General features: G+C 34.0%; 2 protein-coding genes across 4 annotated transcripts; both read right to left on the reverse strand.

The window, feature by feature from the left end:
• Positions 1-2,772: 2,772 nt before the first annotated feature.
• LOC107818514 (uncharacterized) lies at positions 2,773-10,572 on the reverse strand. Of its 2 annotated transcripts, XR_012697221.1 has the most exons (6): positions 9,934-10,572; positions 8,939-9,080; positions 8,102-8,255; positions 7,136-7,327; positions 6,819-6,955; positions 2,773-2,922 (listed from the first exon to the last, which is right to left on the reverse strand). XR_012697221.1 is itself a non-coding variant. In XM_075226225.1 (5 exons), exons 1-5 carry the CDS (start codon positions 10,436-10,438, stop codon positions 6,950-6,952), a joined length of 999 nt encoding a protein of 332 aa, XP_075082326.1. In that variant the 5' UTR covers positions 10,439-10,572; the 3' UTR covers positions 6,583-6,949. The 2 variants fall into 2 exon arrangements, 1 of the variants encoding a protein (XP_075082326.1); XM_075226225.1 differs by lacking the exon at positions 2,773-2,922 and having other exon boundaries at positions 6,583-6,955.
• Positions 10,573-11,326: 754 nt separating this feature from the next.
• Positions 11,327-15,016, reverse strand: LOC107818520 (protein NPGR1). Of its 2 annotated transcripts, XM_016644554.2 has the most exons (6): positions 14,907-15,016; positions 14,235-14,551; positions 13,813-14,071; positions 12,405-13,609; positions 12,070-12,217; positions 11,327-11,969 (listed from the first exon to the last, which is right to left on the reverse strand). In XM_016644554.2, the coding sequence occupies exons 2-6, from the start codon at positions 14,433-14,435 to the stop codon at positions 11,659-11,661; spliced, it is 2,124 nt and encodes a 707-aa protein (XP_016500040.1). In that variant the 5' UTR covers positions 14,436-14,551; positions 14,907-15,016; the 3' UTR covers positions 11,327-11,658. The 2 variants fall into 2 exon arrangements, with proteins under 2 accessions (XP_016500040.1, XP_016500031.1); XM_016644545.2 differs by lacking the exon at positions 14,907-15,016 and having other exon boundaries at positions 14,235-14,897.
• Between the last annotated feature and the right edge of the window lie 2,465 nt (positions 15,017-17,481).

Consider the following 17,481-nt stretch of genomic DNA (forward strand, 5'->3'; position numbering starts at 1 on the left):
TAACCGGGTAGCCAATTAGGGGTTGATTTGAGTAGGGGCGGCTCAAGGGGAAGCTACTAAAGCGTTTGCTTTAGACCTCCAATATTTTGAGGCTTCAAAATTTTATAATAGTAGAATTTATAATCTTATTTTTGTTTAGAGAATAGTGAAGTATGTATTGAATAAGGCTGTAACACTCTAGTAGTAGAATTAATATTTAGAACTTTGAATTAAACTAATCGAATTTTCATATTAATAAATAAAGTTTTTAAAAATAAGAAAAGTAATACATTAAAAACACATGGCTAATACAAATGATAATATTACAATGTGAAGTTAAAGACTTTATGTATAAACAACAAGTACAAAAAAATAAAAATAAAATTTGATATCTGTGTTTAAATTTTACTCTTATTAAAATTTAGTTTTAGGTCATTAATTTAATAGATAGGCTGACTACATAAACCAAATGGATCAGAACAAATATATTAAAGGTGCTAGAAATTTTCGATCACAACAGGTTGGTTAGAGGTATTAAGTTGGCGACGACTAAACTTGAAATTTTGGAGAGTCGCAATTGCCACACAACATCAATGCATCATTATCTCGGAAAGGATGTGGTTAGACTTAAATGTCAACTTTAATTCATTTTAATTAGGACTATGCTTGTTACCAAGTTATGCTGGTTCATTTGATTTGAATTGTACTGTTGTTGAGCTTAATCAACCGTATTAACGAATTAAAGATTAAATATCTTAACAGCTTATTGTTTATCTCTTGAATGTACAATCAGCCGGCGTTTGAAAATTTGTCAATTATTTTATAAAAAAATTGACACAAAAATAGGATTTATTTTAGATTTAGTCCTAAGATTTTGGGAAGGGATTTTTTTACTACGGCTCAAATTGAATGAAATATCGACATAATGATTGTGAGGCTTTTGGCTTGATTTAAATGATCTTCCTTTTCTATTTTGTTTTAAATTTTAAATATTCCTTTTTTATCACGTTTGGTAAGAACGGAAAGAAACGTTCTTATATTGAAGAATCTAGGAGCTTGGCAAGGCTCAAAAGAGTAAATAACTAAATTTGTACAATAGCTGAAACTAAGATCAATTTACCCTTCTAGTAATTGCGTTTTTATTTCAACTATGGAGGTAAATAAAATGGTAAGAAAGGCCTAACTGCCGTCTTCAAGATGGTTTTGACAATTAGAAAAAAGGAAATAATTCCTCTTCCCTTAGAGAATTTTTGAACGTTCTGATTCCCTTTAAATAAAAAACGATAAAGAACTCTATTTTCTTTGTGGATTATCTTGAATTCGATAATCGTAGACTGCTTTGAATTACTTCATTTAAATTATGCGAAATGCTGAATGGAAATAAGATTGGGTGTATATTTGAGGAACATATCAAACTAAGATTGGGCAGTATTGACAAAAATCACATCATTATTAGCTGTGGTAACCACTAGTAATTAATAAATTTCAAAAAAACGATGTCACTTACCTGCTTCCACCTTGACTTTGTTTTTATTCAGAGATTCAAAGATAATTATCCACATAACGTCGTTCTTATTTCTGTCTACATCATAGTTTTCTTTGAAAACCTTATAGATTTTTTTCTCTTTAACCTTTAGGTATGCATACGCTGGCCCAACTATTTCGGGTTCGGGCCGCGGAGAACACAGTAATAGGGAAACCTCCAATCAGAAATCTCTCCATTCTTTGGAATTGAATCCCAAACCTCCAGTTAAAGATCATCTGATTTATTATTCAAGCCTATAGAGAAGAAAGTCCAGGCTTCATAGAGATATAAGTGCGAAAAAGAACATTCTGTACCCTTTTCGTTAGAATAATTATTGTAGTACCATGAGTATGAAAATTACATCCTAATATCACTTTCTAGTGAAAAAATAATAGAACTAATGGATAATGTAATATTAAATCGAAGACCTTTTTGATTGGCTAGATTATCAGACCTTGACTCATGAAGTGCGCACACCTTTCTAAATGACATTTATCCAAATGTAATTAGTATTTTAATTTCTGTGATCGTCACAAACTTTCTGAATTTCAACAACAGATGATTGCTATTTGGTATATATGGAATATCTCAGCTTTTGATGTAAGCGGCCACCAGACTTGATTTTCAATTTCACTAATAAATCCGCATTACTGTTGAATCGTTGATAATCCGATTTGGTCCTTCGGGTGAAATTCAAAAATAGTCAGATTTACAAGTGATAATTGAAAAATAGTCACAGTTTCAAAAATAATCGAAATTTAGTCATTTTTCATATGAAGATAAATCTGAACGAAAATACTGTTCAAAATCCAGAAAATATTCCAACATAATATACTAGAGTTCGAATTTTTACATGTGAACTTCCAGCATAATATACTGGAACTCCAGTATAAAATATACTGGAGTTCCAATATAAATATACTGGAACTCCATCATAATATATTGGAGTTCCAACATAATATACTGGTCCAGCATAATATGCTGGAAGTTCATACACAGGTACATCAATCTCCAGTATATTATGCTGGAACTTTCCGTGTTGCAACAAAATAGTGACTATTTTTCAATGACTTGCAAACGCTGGCTATTTTTCAATTATCAATTCGATGGCTAGCCCGTGCTATTTTTACCCTTTTTTGGTGTTTAATTGTTGTCCACATTTTGCAGTTTTATTAGCTTGGCGGCCTAAACTTCGGTTCGAAGATCACTTCACGTTTCTTTTAATTATATAAAGGAGATATATTTATGAAGTGAAAACAAAGGAGATATGTTAATGAAGTGAAAAGGACTAAATGATTATGAAATATACTTCGTTTCCATTCTCCAACTAAGCATGCTTTAGAGAATTCAGTACTTCTATTGATCGTAGTTTTGCAATGTGGAAAGATCGGTTTGCTAAACCAAAGCACACAAGGATCCTGCAAAAAACAAAACAAATTAAATAATGTAGATGGGCTTTTAATTGTTTTTTAAAGCATAGCCGGTGTAAACAATAGGTAACTGGGTAGCCAATTAGGGGTTGGTCATAAACAAAATGGATCACAACAATTATATTAAAGGAGCTAGGAATTTCCAATCAGAAATGTTGGTTAGAGGTGTTAGGTTGGGGTACACCAGAAATTTTGGACAGTCGCAATTGCAGGCAACATCAATGCGTCATTAAGCCTCAACTTTATTCTTTAGATTAAACCCCACTAACCTCCCAACCCCAAAAAAGAAAAAGGGCCAAATGAGTTTGGCAGTCTATGATGATAAAGTGTACGTATTTATTAGCCGGATACAAGCAGTTCTGAGATATAGTATGATTGTGATAAACATTGCATTTCACTAGCAGCTTTGAACATGTTAATACCAGACGTATATTGAAAGCAAGTGAGAATCGCCCAATCAACTTAGCCAATTTTTATAAACTATCTAACTAATCAATCAGCTAGACTTGTAAACACTTGGTAAATATTGTTGTCAACAACATTCTAAAGTGAAAATGATATGCAAAGCCGTTGCCAAAACAACATAAAGAGCGATGTGTTCTTATCTTAGCCTTTAGGGAACAGTAAGTACCATACCGAATTAAACCAGAAGAAGAAGCAAATAAAGATGCTCTGTAAAGGGCCAGCACTAAATTGACCTTCTCATTTTACACAATGCAGAAAGATAACAAGAGCAGCAACAGCAGGCAGAAGTTCAATAAATGACAGAAACATAAGTTTGCCGAAGGAATCGGGTCAAGACTAGACTTCAAGCTGCGTAACATTGGACCTTGGGCTTTCAAGTCAAGTCGCTTAACTGAAGAGCAGCCATTTTCAGGACCCTTTCAGTGACACTAAGTTTGTGAAGCACAAAGCCTAGTACTCCCAAATATATAGAATTGGAGCAAGTTTACAAATTAATTTTTTAGAACTAACTTCTATCAAGTTTTACTCTACAACTTTTAAATTAGCAATCCAATCAGAAAAAAGAAATTCAAAATCTACCACATTGATTCCATTTTTTACTAAACAGATTGCTAATTTTAGTAAAACTTGATAGAAGTTAATTTTTAAAAGTTATTTTGTGAACTTACTACTTTAATTCTATATATTTCTTTTAGACTCAATTCCCTAAATGGTCATCTATGTTATGGAAATTACTCAAAAAAGTCACTTTAATTTTTATTAGGACAATAAAATCATTCATGTTTGCCTATAATCTCAAAAGGTCACTACTCACACTCTCCCACTAGAATCTAGAATCGTTTACCATGTCATTTAAAATACATATTTATACAAGAATAACCTATTTTGGACCTTTTTTTTTAGGATAATAAAATCACTCATGTGAATCCTTTTTTTAGTGGTGATCTCTACTACTCTTGTGGCAATTTTATTCTTTAATTGTGACAATTTTTAAGGATAGTCATAAATAATTTTCAATCAGAGTACTAGTTTCACAGATTTTAAGGTCGTCACAAAAGTCTTTTGTGATAATATTTTCGTTGGTTCTGGTGATTGACAGTGCTATTTCTTGTTAGTGCTTTGAGGCAATTTTTTAATGATATTTGGTATTCATTTTAAAATAAAATAAAAATTAGAATCTTATCAACATATTGTCATTCTAACCCCAGCCAAACTAGTTTTTATTCTTTTTAACTTGATTTTATTTCGTCGGGCTAAAAATTTGAAAGTTTCAGCAGCTCTTTGTCTATTAGAGGTCAAGCTTCAAATTGTGTATCACAGGACTTCGATTAATGGTTTGCCCCAACTGTCAAAACCTCCCGCTACGGTAATTACCTCTCCTAATTACTACAAAATCTTATATTGCCTTAATGACCATTATCATAATAAGCTTTTGAAAAGTGATCCTTGAAAAACAGTCATTTAACATATATTTTGGATCTTTGATCAAATTGTTGTAGGTTAGAGAATAGGTTATTCTTGTACAAATAGGTATTGTAAATGACATGGTAAATGATTCTAGTGAGTGAGTAGTGATCTTTTGAGATATATAGGCAAACATGAGTAATTTTATTGTCCTAAAAAAATATAAAAGTGATTTTCTTGAGTAATTTCTATAACATGGATGACCATCTAGGGAATTGACTCATTTCTTTTACTACAGAACTCTAGAAAAAATGGATCTAAACCAGAACAAATTCCTTCTAACATGGATCCTTGGTGGAAAGGTCAGCTAAACAAGTGGTGTGAACTGGAGTTTCCAAAACAGTGTGTACTAACAAAAATTACTCGAGTCTCTCACCAGCACGTATAAAGAAGACATATGGCTGGCTAAGTGGCTATAAACTTGGCGACTTCTTGTTGAGCAAACATTAAAGAAATTAGCTGAACCTATCCTCTAATAATGTTGTTCAATAAGCATAGTCGACCACTGGATTAAAGTGTTGCAATTGAGCAGTGAAGATAAGGTTAAAATGCCTCCTATGCCCATAGAGCCTATAAACCCAATTAATATGTTATGTTACTCCATTAACTTCTGCTCAACCTCACTTATAGCTTGTTTGGCCAAGCTTCTCCAAACCCTTCAAAAAAAGAGCTTTTATTTCAAAGTTGACGTGTTCGGCCAAGCTTTTAGAAAGAAAAAAATATTTTTGATTAGAAACAGAAGCAGTTTTGGAAAAGCAGAAAAAAGTAGCTTCTTCCCAAAAGTATTTTTGAGAAAAATACACTTAGAAGCACTTCTCAAAAGTTTGGCCAAACACTAATTTGCTGCTCAGTGCTATTCAAATTAATTAACCAAACACAAACTGCTTCTCCCCAAAAGTACTTACGAACAAATCACTTTTGAAAAAAAACACTCCTTAAAATAAGCTGATTTTTAGAAGTTTGGCCAAATAGGCTATTAGAAAGTATTATGATATATGCAACTCCAAGAGCGAACATATTCTTAATTCTTTTCACAGAATCACAATGGTAAGACCACTGCCAAATGGAGTTGGATCTTGAGCTTTCTAGAGTTGGCAAGACTACAGACTCAAAGTTTGTTATTCCTTTCTAGATCTTTCTGCTCTAGCATGTAGCGTCCCTGTCTCTTAGATTGACACAATGGAATTAGTCTCTATTTTTAGTGTGTGATTGTTTCTTCACCGGCTTCCATACATTAGCAACTCCTACCTTCTATTTCAATATTCAACAGCGTCCGATAAATTAGTTTAGTGTATCCACTTTCATTGAGCAAAAGTTTTTCCCTTATTATATATGTTCATTCATTTCTCCTGCTCTTTTCTTTTTTTCCTTTTTAAGGTGGCAGTATAACAGAAGTCTGTAGAATTATAACGCATTGACTTGTTCATAGCAAAGCAACAGGGACGGGCATGTGGGTTGCCAATTGCTTGAGAGCTTTTTCGAAGAACAAATTAATAGCCCGTTTGGATTAGCCGATTGTAAATAGCTGATAAGCTTGAAGTGCTGAAAAGCTTTTTTAAGTGTTGAAATTGATTTTTAAAATAAGCATTTACGTGTTTGGATACAAGTACTGAAATTGATAATAAGCAGTTGATGTGTTTGATAAAAAAGTGCTGATAAACTATGCTTTTGTTAAAATGACTAAAAGTTCTGAATTTTAAGGATAAACTAGCAAAAGTGTTGGTCAAACTAAAAGTGCTTATAAGCTAAAAAGCGGGGATGACCAACTTATGACTGATTTTAGCTTATAAGCACTTGGCTTATAAGCATTTTGGATATTTACCAAATGCGTAGATAAGCCAAAAGATGCATACAAGCCAGTTTGACCGGTTTATAAGCTTAAAGAGTTGTAAGTTGACCACAGTGTTTAAATTCAGAAGAAGGTACAGCTTGGACTCTGTAGAAGGAACATTTACCTGTTAAAATGGAGCCACATAATAGAATCAGATAATTTATCATGCCTCGACCCTTTAAAAACTACATATCATCTTCAGGTCTCTGCTTAGATCAGGGGAATTCTCCAAAAGTGAACATAAAGGTCCTGCCCCTATTCCTGCAATTCAACAAGAGATTTATTCAATTTAATCTCCTACCTAAATTGATGTGCCACTTTAATTACTTTTTCAACTCTGTCACGTTTGAAAGAGCAAGAGGTAGAGAAGAAATAAATAACAGTTGTTATAGTAACAAATAGGAATTGAAGGATATGTATCTAAAAGTGTGTCCTTTAGACCTTGAATCTCTTTCGCCGTCCTTCCTCAGAACTAAATTGAGAGACTCGCGAGTGATGTCTATGAACTTCATCTCTTTCTTCCACTCCTCTTGCTGGCATTCTCTTTCTTTCTTCTATTTGATGTCTAGCATCTTGGAAGAATCCAACCTTATCCCAAGTCACGTCATAATCAGCCCTGAGTCGTGATCCTTGCTGCACAATTATCAATCACGTGATTAACCAAAAAACAATAGCATCAAATGAAAATCAATTTCTTTGAAGAATCAGCAGAATGTGTCATTACAATTGGAGTACATAAGATCTACTTTGGCGGTTGAGCAACAACACCATCAAGGATTGTTAACAACTAATATGAATGCATAAGCACAAGCAAAAGTACTCCTATGTCCCATTTTTTTATATAAAGATGTTTGATTGAGCCTGGAGTTTAAGAAAGAAAGCAAGACTCTTCAAAGTTGTGATCTAAAACATGCCATAGACACTTTGTGGCTGTAAAATCATGTCATTAAGGGTAAAATGAGATGTTTAAAGTCAGATTGTCCCTAAGTACGAAAATGTGTCATTATTTTTGGGAAAGACTAAAAAGAAAAGTGCGTCACATAAAATAAGACAAAGGGAGACTTATTAAAGCGTTATGCTTTTTGATGAAAACTTACTAAAACAATAGTTGAGTAATGCCTAATTGCTTATACATATATCCGAGCACATGTCAGATATTTCATTCATAAACGTCTTTGTGTGCTAAAGAAGATGAAAGACTAAATCTATAAAGTACATTTCTCCAATATGTTTCAAAAGAGCATCAATTACGATGTAGACACACCTCAAATTTTTCTTCTTTTCAGATATGTAAAAGCAATTCATTTCTTTCAATTTTGGCAGAGCAGCTGCTTCCCGTCAGAGTGCCAAGGGGTGCTCACTATAGGAAAAAGTAAAAACAGTAGACTGATGTTCCAACAAATATACCTTTTGCAATGAGCGACCACACAAAACCTTCAAGGCGCCACAGAAGTCATTGTGCTTCTCAAACCGCACTACAATCTTACAATGAAGACCAGAAACAATGTCTCCTTCATCTGCATCGTCACCTATACTATTATCCTCAGCAACATGAAGATTCCTATCCAAGAAAAAGATGAGATAAGCAAAATAAAGGAAGATAGCGTTACCCAAGAAAATATTTGTACAAATACGTGATAAGCTTAAGAGCTAAAATCTGGAAAGCAACGATGAAAGACCAGCCAGTTTCTTTCCTTTCCCATATTTTCGTGGATAAGTGCAACTGAAGATAAATAAGGGCATAATATACATTATACCCTCTCAAGAGAAAGGAAAAAAGGGAGTAGAGATAGGTAACACTATCAATGAATAAAAAACTTTCCAAAACTTTTGGTAGGCATCTATATTGCTGGTTAGAACTCTTCTAAGAAATGGTAAAAAAAGCACTTGACAAGTTAAGTGCGCGAATATACAGGAAGCAGCTGCAAGTACTAATGACCAAATAGACAGCAATCAACTTCATAACCAACAATGTTTTTAAAAGTAAAAAGTGTAAAAGAGCGACAAGGTACATGAGGCTTAAAGCGAAAAGAGAAGTGAAGCACACGCTTCTCTAAAATGCACAGCCTTCACCCATGAAGTGATAAACCCTTGCTTCATATTGCTCGTTGTAAGTGACAAGCGATGACTTCCAATAAGAGTGATAACCAACATTTCAAAATGTCAAACAAGTAGTCAAATAGATAACAATTTTTCTTTGGTAAACAGTCAAATAAATAATAAGAAACAAGGAACAACACGCACCTTATCTTTCCAAGTGCAGAAAATATTGTGTGAGTAACCAGCATTGAGGGCTTGGATGAGACCCTCGTCTCTGCGAACCATCGTGATGGCATACCTTTCAACACGATTGTATCTGGCTGCATCCTTCCACTCCTCTGATATCCTGTAAAGAAGAAAATCGGAGACACAATCATTTCAAGGAACCAACCTGGTAACAAAACATGGACCATCTACATTGCCGCGTCATATCACGCAGGCATGATTACACCAACAATTTTAGTGAGGACCACCAAGTATTCTGAGCTTGGTCAAAATAAAAACCCGTCCAGAAGCTTTGAAAGTATTAGGCTGAGGGAGCTCATGTTGTTAGCAGTTTCAGCTTCTTACCCTCTATGTACAGCTTCAGAAACATATGGTCTGCCATTTACACCACATAACTTAAATGTCTTTTGCTTTAGCATGTATTCTTCTTAGCTCCTCATTTCAAATTTAAAATCCAGATTTTCCTAACTATCACATTTCATTGATCACTTTTCAGGCAGATGGACTTTCTACATTGTAGAAAAGTCATACAGATCAGTGAAAACAGACTATTATTCTTCTTATTTAAAATGAATAGAACCAAGTTTCTTCACTATTCTTGCTTTTTCTTCTCCGGCTACTAGAACAAGGAAGCATACATCAATAAACAACTCTTCTCCAAAAAATTGAACAAATAAAACGGGGGTGCGGGGTGCGGTGATAATGATAATAGAACTGACAGCACACAGAATGTTATAGCTGCATTCAGCTGCACCATAACAAAAACTACTAATGTGCTTCAGCCCCAAACAATTTGGTCAGCTATATGAATCTTCACAATTCGTTCCGCTCCATTGGATTCTTTCAAAGGGTTTCTACATTTTCTTTTAACATACGAATCTCTAAACAACACTAAACATAAAGTAAGTGTACCGACATTAGTAATTCAGCTGCATTATATCCAAAATACTAAAAAAGATAAAATATTTACTAACCACGAGCACCAAAAGCAATAATCTCTTCCCACTCCTTCCGCATTCCTCCAAAATCATCAGACACCGGCACAGCTACATCCAGTTTAAACTTAGTACCTTCCAAACTCAACTCAATTCCATCCAACTTTTCCACAAACCCTCTCCTCCATTCCAGAAACTTTTTATCAGCTCTCTCCACAACATCCTCAGTTTCACCAATCACCCTCAACAGAAACCCTAAGTCATGAACAAAAAGGCGGCCACGAGCCACTGGTTCCTCACGCTTGCGCTTGTTGAGGTCTTTAAATTTCCTGATTTCAAGGTCTTCTTCAGGAACAGTGATGGAGAATGAGGATTTTATGTAATCGATCAGTGATCGCTTGAACTTCCATTCGTCGATCGGAGAAACAGACTTGTCGGCGCGGTAGATTGTTAAGAGAAGCTTAATGCGTGGGACTAAAGAGAGTCCGCTTTCCAGTTCTAGGGTTTCGGTTGGCCGGAGAGTGTTCAACGGTTTATTGCTCATTGTCTCCGGTCAGCTTACGGTCAGCTCAGCTGAGACTTGAGATATTTTGAGTTGGACTTGCTGCTGTGCCTTTTGTACTTTTAATTAATGACGACGCTAAGGTCAAAGTCATAAATTGATACAATGACGTTATGGCCGGTGTAGAGTCAAAATTTAGATTTGCTCTAATTTAACGAATGAAGGAATAAAAAATGTTAACAAAAATCTTTTAAGGGTCAAATATTATGTTCAAGTGCAATAAAAACTATCAAATTATTAAGAAGTAGGTCTTTTGTTTATTTAACATTTTAGATCAAATACTAACTCGGAGACATTAAGGAATGGGAGTAGTTGGGTGTTGATGATATTAGGAGTTCATGAACTAGTTATCAAGCTAAGAAGATAATTAGAGAAGTCAATGACTTTATATGATAGTGGTAAAGTATACGTACAAAGGCGGGATGCGTAAAGTATTCTGTATTCACGCAAAGTATACATACAGTAAAATTAAAATATAAATTAACATTAACAAGCTTATTATCCACCAAGTTTTGAATTGTACATGATCCCAAAAATTTCTCGGTCGTTACAAAAATTAGCAAGACCAATTTTACTAGTATGAAATATTTAGTGAACGTTGGGATATAGTTGTTCATCCTGTACATTCGAGTGTTTTCTCTAATATTTGCAGTAAGATAAACTATTCTATGGGGTTAAGATTTGTTCTATTTTATTTATTCAAGTGAAGGTTGAAGAAAGATTTGTCCTGAAAATACAAATAGAAGGGTGGAAAAACACAGAATAAGAGAGAGAGATCTTTTTCTCTTCATTTGCCAAGAAGTACTTGCACTGTCAATGTTTAGTGCTTTGGGTGTGAACTGAAGCAAAAGAACTGTGAGATCCAGATATCATTTGAATCCAGTTGTGTTCATAATAGGTCCAAAAACCGGCAAAAAAATGTACTCCAAATTGTTATATACACTGAAGCAGAATACGGCATGTGATAGTACAACTATGCAGAATTGGAGATCAAGGTACCAAGGCCTGTCCATTAATCTGTGGGAGATATTAACATCGTTAGATACTATTCCATTCATTATCAGAACTCTATAGAACTAAATGATAGAGCTCTCTTGGATTGTTTCACTCTTTGCTTTCGCTATTTGTCTGGATTGCGTTACTGATACTGGATGGAGGCTGTAGTCAAGTTTTTGTTTTCTGTCTTAAATTAGTACTCTTTATCAGACAAAACTTTGAACTGGAGCAGAAATCTTCAACTCATGTGCAGCTTGGAAAAAATCTGCCGCTTGCTGTAGTGAGCCTTCCATCTTTGCTAGCATTCCAAGGTTAAACCACGCATCATGATTTGTGGGTTCTAATCGCAGAGCATTCATTAAAAAGCTTCTCGCAATAGGGACTGTGTCGTTACCCATCTTCATAAGCACTTGAGCGGTAGAAACGATACTGGGGATATAATCTGGTTCTATCGACAGAGACACTGAGAGTGCAACAAGTGCTTCCTTATCTCTTGCTTTGGCTTGAAATAGTGCACCTATAGGTATTCAAGGAATAATGTTTAGTTATTACTGATAAGAAAGCAACAAGGCAATACATCTAAACTTCATTTTTTTTTGCACGAGTTAATGTTAGACCTGTTGCATGCCAATTCCGAGGGCAGTAAAATTGAATTGCTTTGGCTTTGTTTATACATATTTCGGCATCACGCCATGACTCTAGATCTGTGTATAAACTTGATAAATCAAGCCATGCTTCAACTTCCAATCTTCTTTGAGCTGTTACCTGCAAACCAAACAAAGATAATTATGATCTCTAGTCTCCTTCCAAATATTGCTTTATGAATCCTATTCTGTGGATTTTATACATCAGATTGTCAGAATAAACCTATTCAAATGGAAATTTTTTCCTCTGCTGGTACAGGTGATTGAACACTCAAATATTTGAGGAAGAAGTTAGTAACATCCTGTACCTCATCATCTGTCGTGGACTCCTTTTGTGCTTGAATCAAAGCCAACAGAATCCTGTACGTCTCTATGGCTTGCTTGGGCTGTTGTTGAGCTATTTGCAGGACAGCTTTTAGTCTGAGATATTCCATCTGGTCAACCTTTCCAGTCTCATCGAAAGCAAGATCAACTATGGCTTCCGCATCTTTGAATCTTTGTTCTGCAGAAACAACTAAAGCCAACAATTTCCAAGCTCTGGTCGTGCTTCCAGCCACCATTTCTGAGTACCGCATTACATTATTAAAAGCGGGAGTCAAATTTCTTTGGATGGCATTTTCCAATCCAAGACTAAATAAAATTTCTGGATCCTCCTTGCAAGTTGCAAAAGTAGAGTTTAAGGCTGCTAATGCTTCTCTTTGGCAGAAATTTCTTTCAAAATCTGAAATGGATATTCTTGCAGCATTTCCATAGCAGACCCCAAGAAGTTTATGAGCCTGAACTAGGAAATGTTCGTTTTGATTTTTCGCCAAATTAATTACTGCACGAGCAAAATTTATCCCCTCATGGGCTTGCTGCAGATCCTGAGAACACAGCTTTGCTCCCAACAAGAGAGACGGAATATGAGGTTCTTGGTTGGCTTCTGAACATCCAGAAATTTTCTTGACAAGATTCAACGCTGTATCATTCTGACCTGCAGCACTGTAACAAAGCGCAAGAAGATACCATCTCTCAGCTCGGGTATAGATTCCTGGTAAAACCTGCTCAATATGATCTGCAAGAGACTCAGAGTGGCCAGAAATTGTCAGCGCGAAAGTCAAATGGTTCATAATTTCAGAATCCCATTCTATTTGACCATTTAGCATTTTGCTCATGAGTACAAACAACAAGAGAATTGCTTCCTCCAAGTTATTTTTTGGGGCGGTCGAACCACACACTTGAAATTGAGCAGGAACCTCAACTTCAACCCCTCCAAAGAGTAAAGTGGCAGCTAAGTCCTTTTGTATACAGGCCAATCTTTGGGAATCCAAATTCCATGGCTTGACTAGAGCCCTTCGATATGCAAGCACAGCTTCATCCAAATACCCTGCTTGTATCCATAACTTTGGAAGTAACTCAAGCGCTTTATGAAACATCTCCAGCAACTTACAGTCTTCCGAAATCCCCTCTGGTATTCCATTCGGCAATGCTGAATCGACAACATCCAATATCATTTTGCACTCCTTAGCAGCATCTAAGGAGTTAAAACCATACAAATACATCAGCACTAAAATGCAGACTCACTGAATGCAATTAACATAGCGTTTATCAAACACCAGGTAGTGCAAAAGCGATAATGGCCTGTAGAATTAAGATATGACAAAATATTTTCATCTAATAAAACTTTGTTGCTAAAGCGATAGTACAACCAAATAGCATAAGAAGAAATGGCTTTACCTTTGATTCGGCTGAGCTCCTCTAAAGATTTAGCTTTCAGTAAAATTGCTTCAAGAAGTAGACTCACTGAATGCAGTGACATCACACCAGCAGGCACAATATCACATTTGGAGCGCGGTTTTAAAGGCCTCGTTCTCTCAGCAATGGCCTTAGACATTCTCGAGGACAGGGTTCTAATATCTATTCCCTGAAACACATGAAGAGCAGCATCAAAATTCCCTCTTTGGTATTCTAGCCTCCCCAGCAATGCTCTTGCTTCCTGCAGGCCAACAACAAATGAGCAAAATCAATAATCTATCCCTCAATTCCAAACTAGACAGGGTCGGCTATATGATTCATCTATGCTTTCATTCCAATGCAAAATCAGTTTTAAAGAGGGCTAATATGTCAATAAAAGTAGATGATTTGTGTAGGGCTATTACCTCATAATTCAAGGAAAGTGCCTCTTTTAAAGTTGATTCAACTTCATCAACTTGAGCATCTTCAAGTTTTGAATCCCAATCTACTGTTCCAGTTCTTGAAGAAAGGCCACTGGCTGAGAAATCCCTAGTGGCCAATGACTCTGGAGACTGTGGTGGTGGCTCATCAAATTTGAATTGCTCTCCTGAACAAGCACACAACATCTTCTCCAAAAAGCAGCAAATTTCAAAATTTTCACACTTTTCTCTCCAAGAATCTTACTTTAGGTCCACTTTTTGAAAAAGATTAAATCTTTATTAGTACTCTTTCACCTTCTGAGCTGAAAAATGCCAAATATCAAGAAAAAGCATTCAAGAAAAAAGTCAAATTTGAAAGGAAAGGGTAAATGCAATATTGGATCAGATCAAGAATATATGTGGCAAAAAGATTCTTATCAGAAAAGGGAAAGCTAATCTGAAACTTCCAAAAGATTACAAATTTACAAAAAGGAAAGCTCAGGAAAAAGCATCCTAAGGAAACTCCTTAAAACCCAATGAAACAGAAGGAATGATTAGGAACAGAAATTAAAGAAGACAAACAACAAAATGACAATAAACTTTGATAAAAAAGAAGATAACACAACGCAGAGTAGTGAAAAGGGCTAGACAAACAAGAGAATAAAGCATTGAGCTTACCATAAAAATAGAAAACTTTGTTTTACATGCATTGTTTATAGTAGTAGAAATAGTCATGAAAGCAACTTTTAAAGAGCAGTCACTGTTTACAGCTTCAGAATTACTGTTATGAGGTTCACATAATGAAAGCTATAGATTATGATATGGGGTTTAAAGATCTAAGTAGAATGGTCCATATTTGAATTTTTTTTTGTTCTTTAGTTTACTGTAGTATTCATATTTTAATAATTTGTCTGGAAGCTAACATGGTGGGAGTACAGATAATTTTTAGACAGGTAAAAAGAATGGGTAGGGGGGCAAAAGTGGTTGCAGAATCGTAGCTGTTTGTAGATTCTCTGTTTCAATGTTCCATATTTATTTTCTATTTCTTTTTTGTTTGTTTTTGACAGATGTATTGCTTCTGAATAAATTATGTATAGTCTTAGCTAGTTTATGGTCATAGATTACTAAATTTCTTCTGAAAAATCTGATTTTTGTAAAATTTGGTTTGAAGATGAAAATATATTTGGATATCAGTTTTCAAAACATATTTCTCAAATTTATTTTGAAAAAACATAAAACATGACTTATACCCACAAGTTTTAAAAACTATCACAAATATCCAACAGTATCATTATCAATAACATTCATTATATTATCGCAAATCATAGTCCTGAACATAAATGAATTTGATACAAAATTATCATTTTTATAATGAACTACATGATACACTATCATATGACCGAAAAGACGAATCAACATTGTTACAAAATAATAAATTGTGGGCTCTTTTATAAAATACAAAAGTTTGGGGCAATTTTTAAAAAATATAATAGTAATATTTTGGCCCAAACCAGCTAATAGTAATATTTTGGCCAAAAAGGTTGGGATTTGAGATTTTGCCAAAATGTTGACAAAATCTATGACCTTTATATGTTTGTCAAATAAAACTCAAATTTATTTTGGCAAAATTTATGGCCAAACGGGTCCTTATAGTTTGAAAATGGCAATGAAGTTGGGTGCACTGATTATAATACGGGGAGCAAAGACCTCATGATATAGTTTGGTGGATCGATATAAAGGGTATACCCATGAATTTTTATAAAATGTCGACATTTATAAAAAAACAGGAATAATAACTTTAATTATCATATTTCTAGACAAGAAATAGTTTTAGTCTATTAGTTTTGTTGAGTCCTAAGTTAAAATAAATCATGAATTAAATTTTATTTCATCACAATTTTTAAGCACATAGATTCTCTCAAATATTTGCAAAAAAAAGATGTGTTAGTTGATGTTCGAACCTCTGACCTCTTAGAGCAAAATTAACCACATAACCCTGTGTCAAGAGACAATTTATTTCAAATAGTCATTTTTTCCTAGCTGTTTGTAGATTCTCTGTTTCCGTGTTCCATTTTGTTTTTCTATTTCTTTTTTTTTTAAATGGGAAGGGGGTGTTTTGTCAAATGTATTACTATTTCTGAATATATTATGTGAAGTTTTAGTGGGCGTTTGGACATAAGAATTGTAAAATTAGAAAAAAAAAATCAAGTGAAAATGATGTTTGGACATGAATATAATTTTGGGTTGTTTTTGAATGTTTGAGTGATCTGAGTGAAAATTTTGAAAAATAATTTTTTGAAATTTTTCAAATTTTCGAAAAACTTCAAAAAATTAAAAATTTTATTGCCAAACAATAATTTCGAAAAAAAAAGTAAAAAAAAAATCGAAACAAGTGAGAAAATTGTTATGTCCAAACGGGCTCTTATACGTTTGAAAATGGCAATGAAGTAGAGTGCTTCGGTTATAATCTAGAGTGACAAAGACCTCATGGTCCAGTTTTGGTGGATCAAGATACCGCCAAGCCGTAAATACTTTTACCCCGCTAACTTTTATATCAAATTAAAATAATAATAATAATAATAATAATAATAATAATAATAATAATAATAATAATAATAATAATAATAATAATTAAATACACATTATTTGACCATGATTTAGTAAACAATATGCATATATTGCATATAATAGTAAACACTATGGGGACGTCTGATTGCGTTAGAGTTATAAAGGTATTAGTAATACAGAAGTTTAAGTATGCATGAATAAGCAATACAAAAATCAATTATGCAGGGTTTAGTTGTTCCGATTTTCGTTATTTCATCTTCTATCCTATATAAAATAATACATAAATTAACTCATAACTTATACCTATTTTATTTATATGGAATTATAAAATAATAACTAAATATCCTACTTGATGTCAAGGCCTGCTCTAATATTATCACAAGTAAGGCTTGTGCACCCTCAAAAATTTGGGAGGCTCCGTTTTTCAGAAATAATAGGTTTATAGGTTATTGAAGGAAAAAAATGTAGTACTTTTAGTACAAAAGTACAGTTTTTCATATAAAAGAAAAAACTTTTTTTAGATATATAAATAAAATAACTATTTGACTTGCATTTGAAATAATATAGTACCCGAATTTCGTATAAAAGGAAAACAATTGATGAAAAAGTTGGTAATTAATTCACACGTCTCTTGAAGAATCTTTTAGAATTGATTAATTCGTGTACATAGTAGATCAAGCCTTTT

This window comes from Nicotiana tabacum, chromosome 12 (assembly GCF_000715075.1).
Source record: "Nicotiana tabacum cultivar K326 chromosome 12, ASM71507v2, whole genome shotgun sequence".
In the NCBI taxonomy this organism is placed as follows: Eukaryota; Viridiplantae; Streptophyta; class Magnoliopsida; order Solanales; family Solanaceae; genus Nicotiana; species Nicotiana tabacum.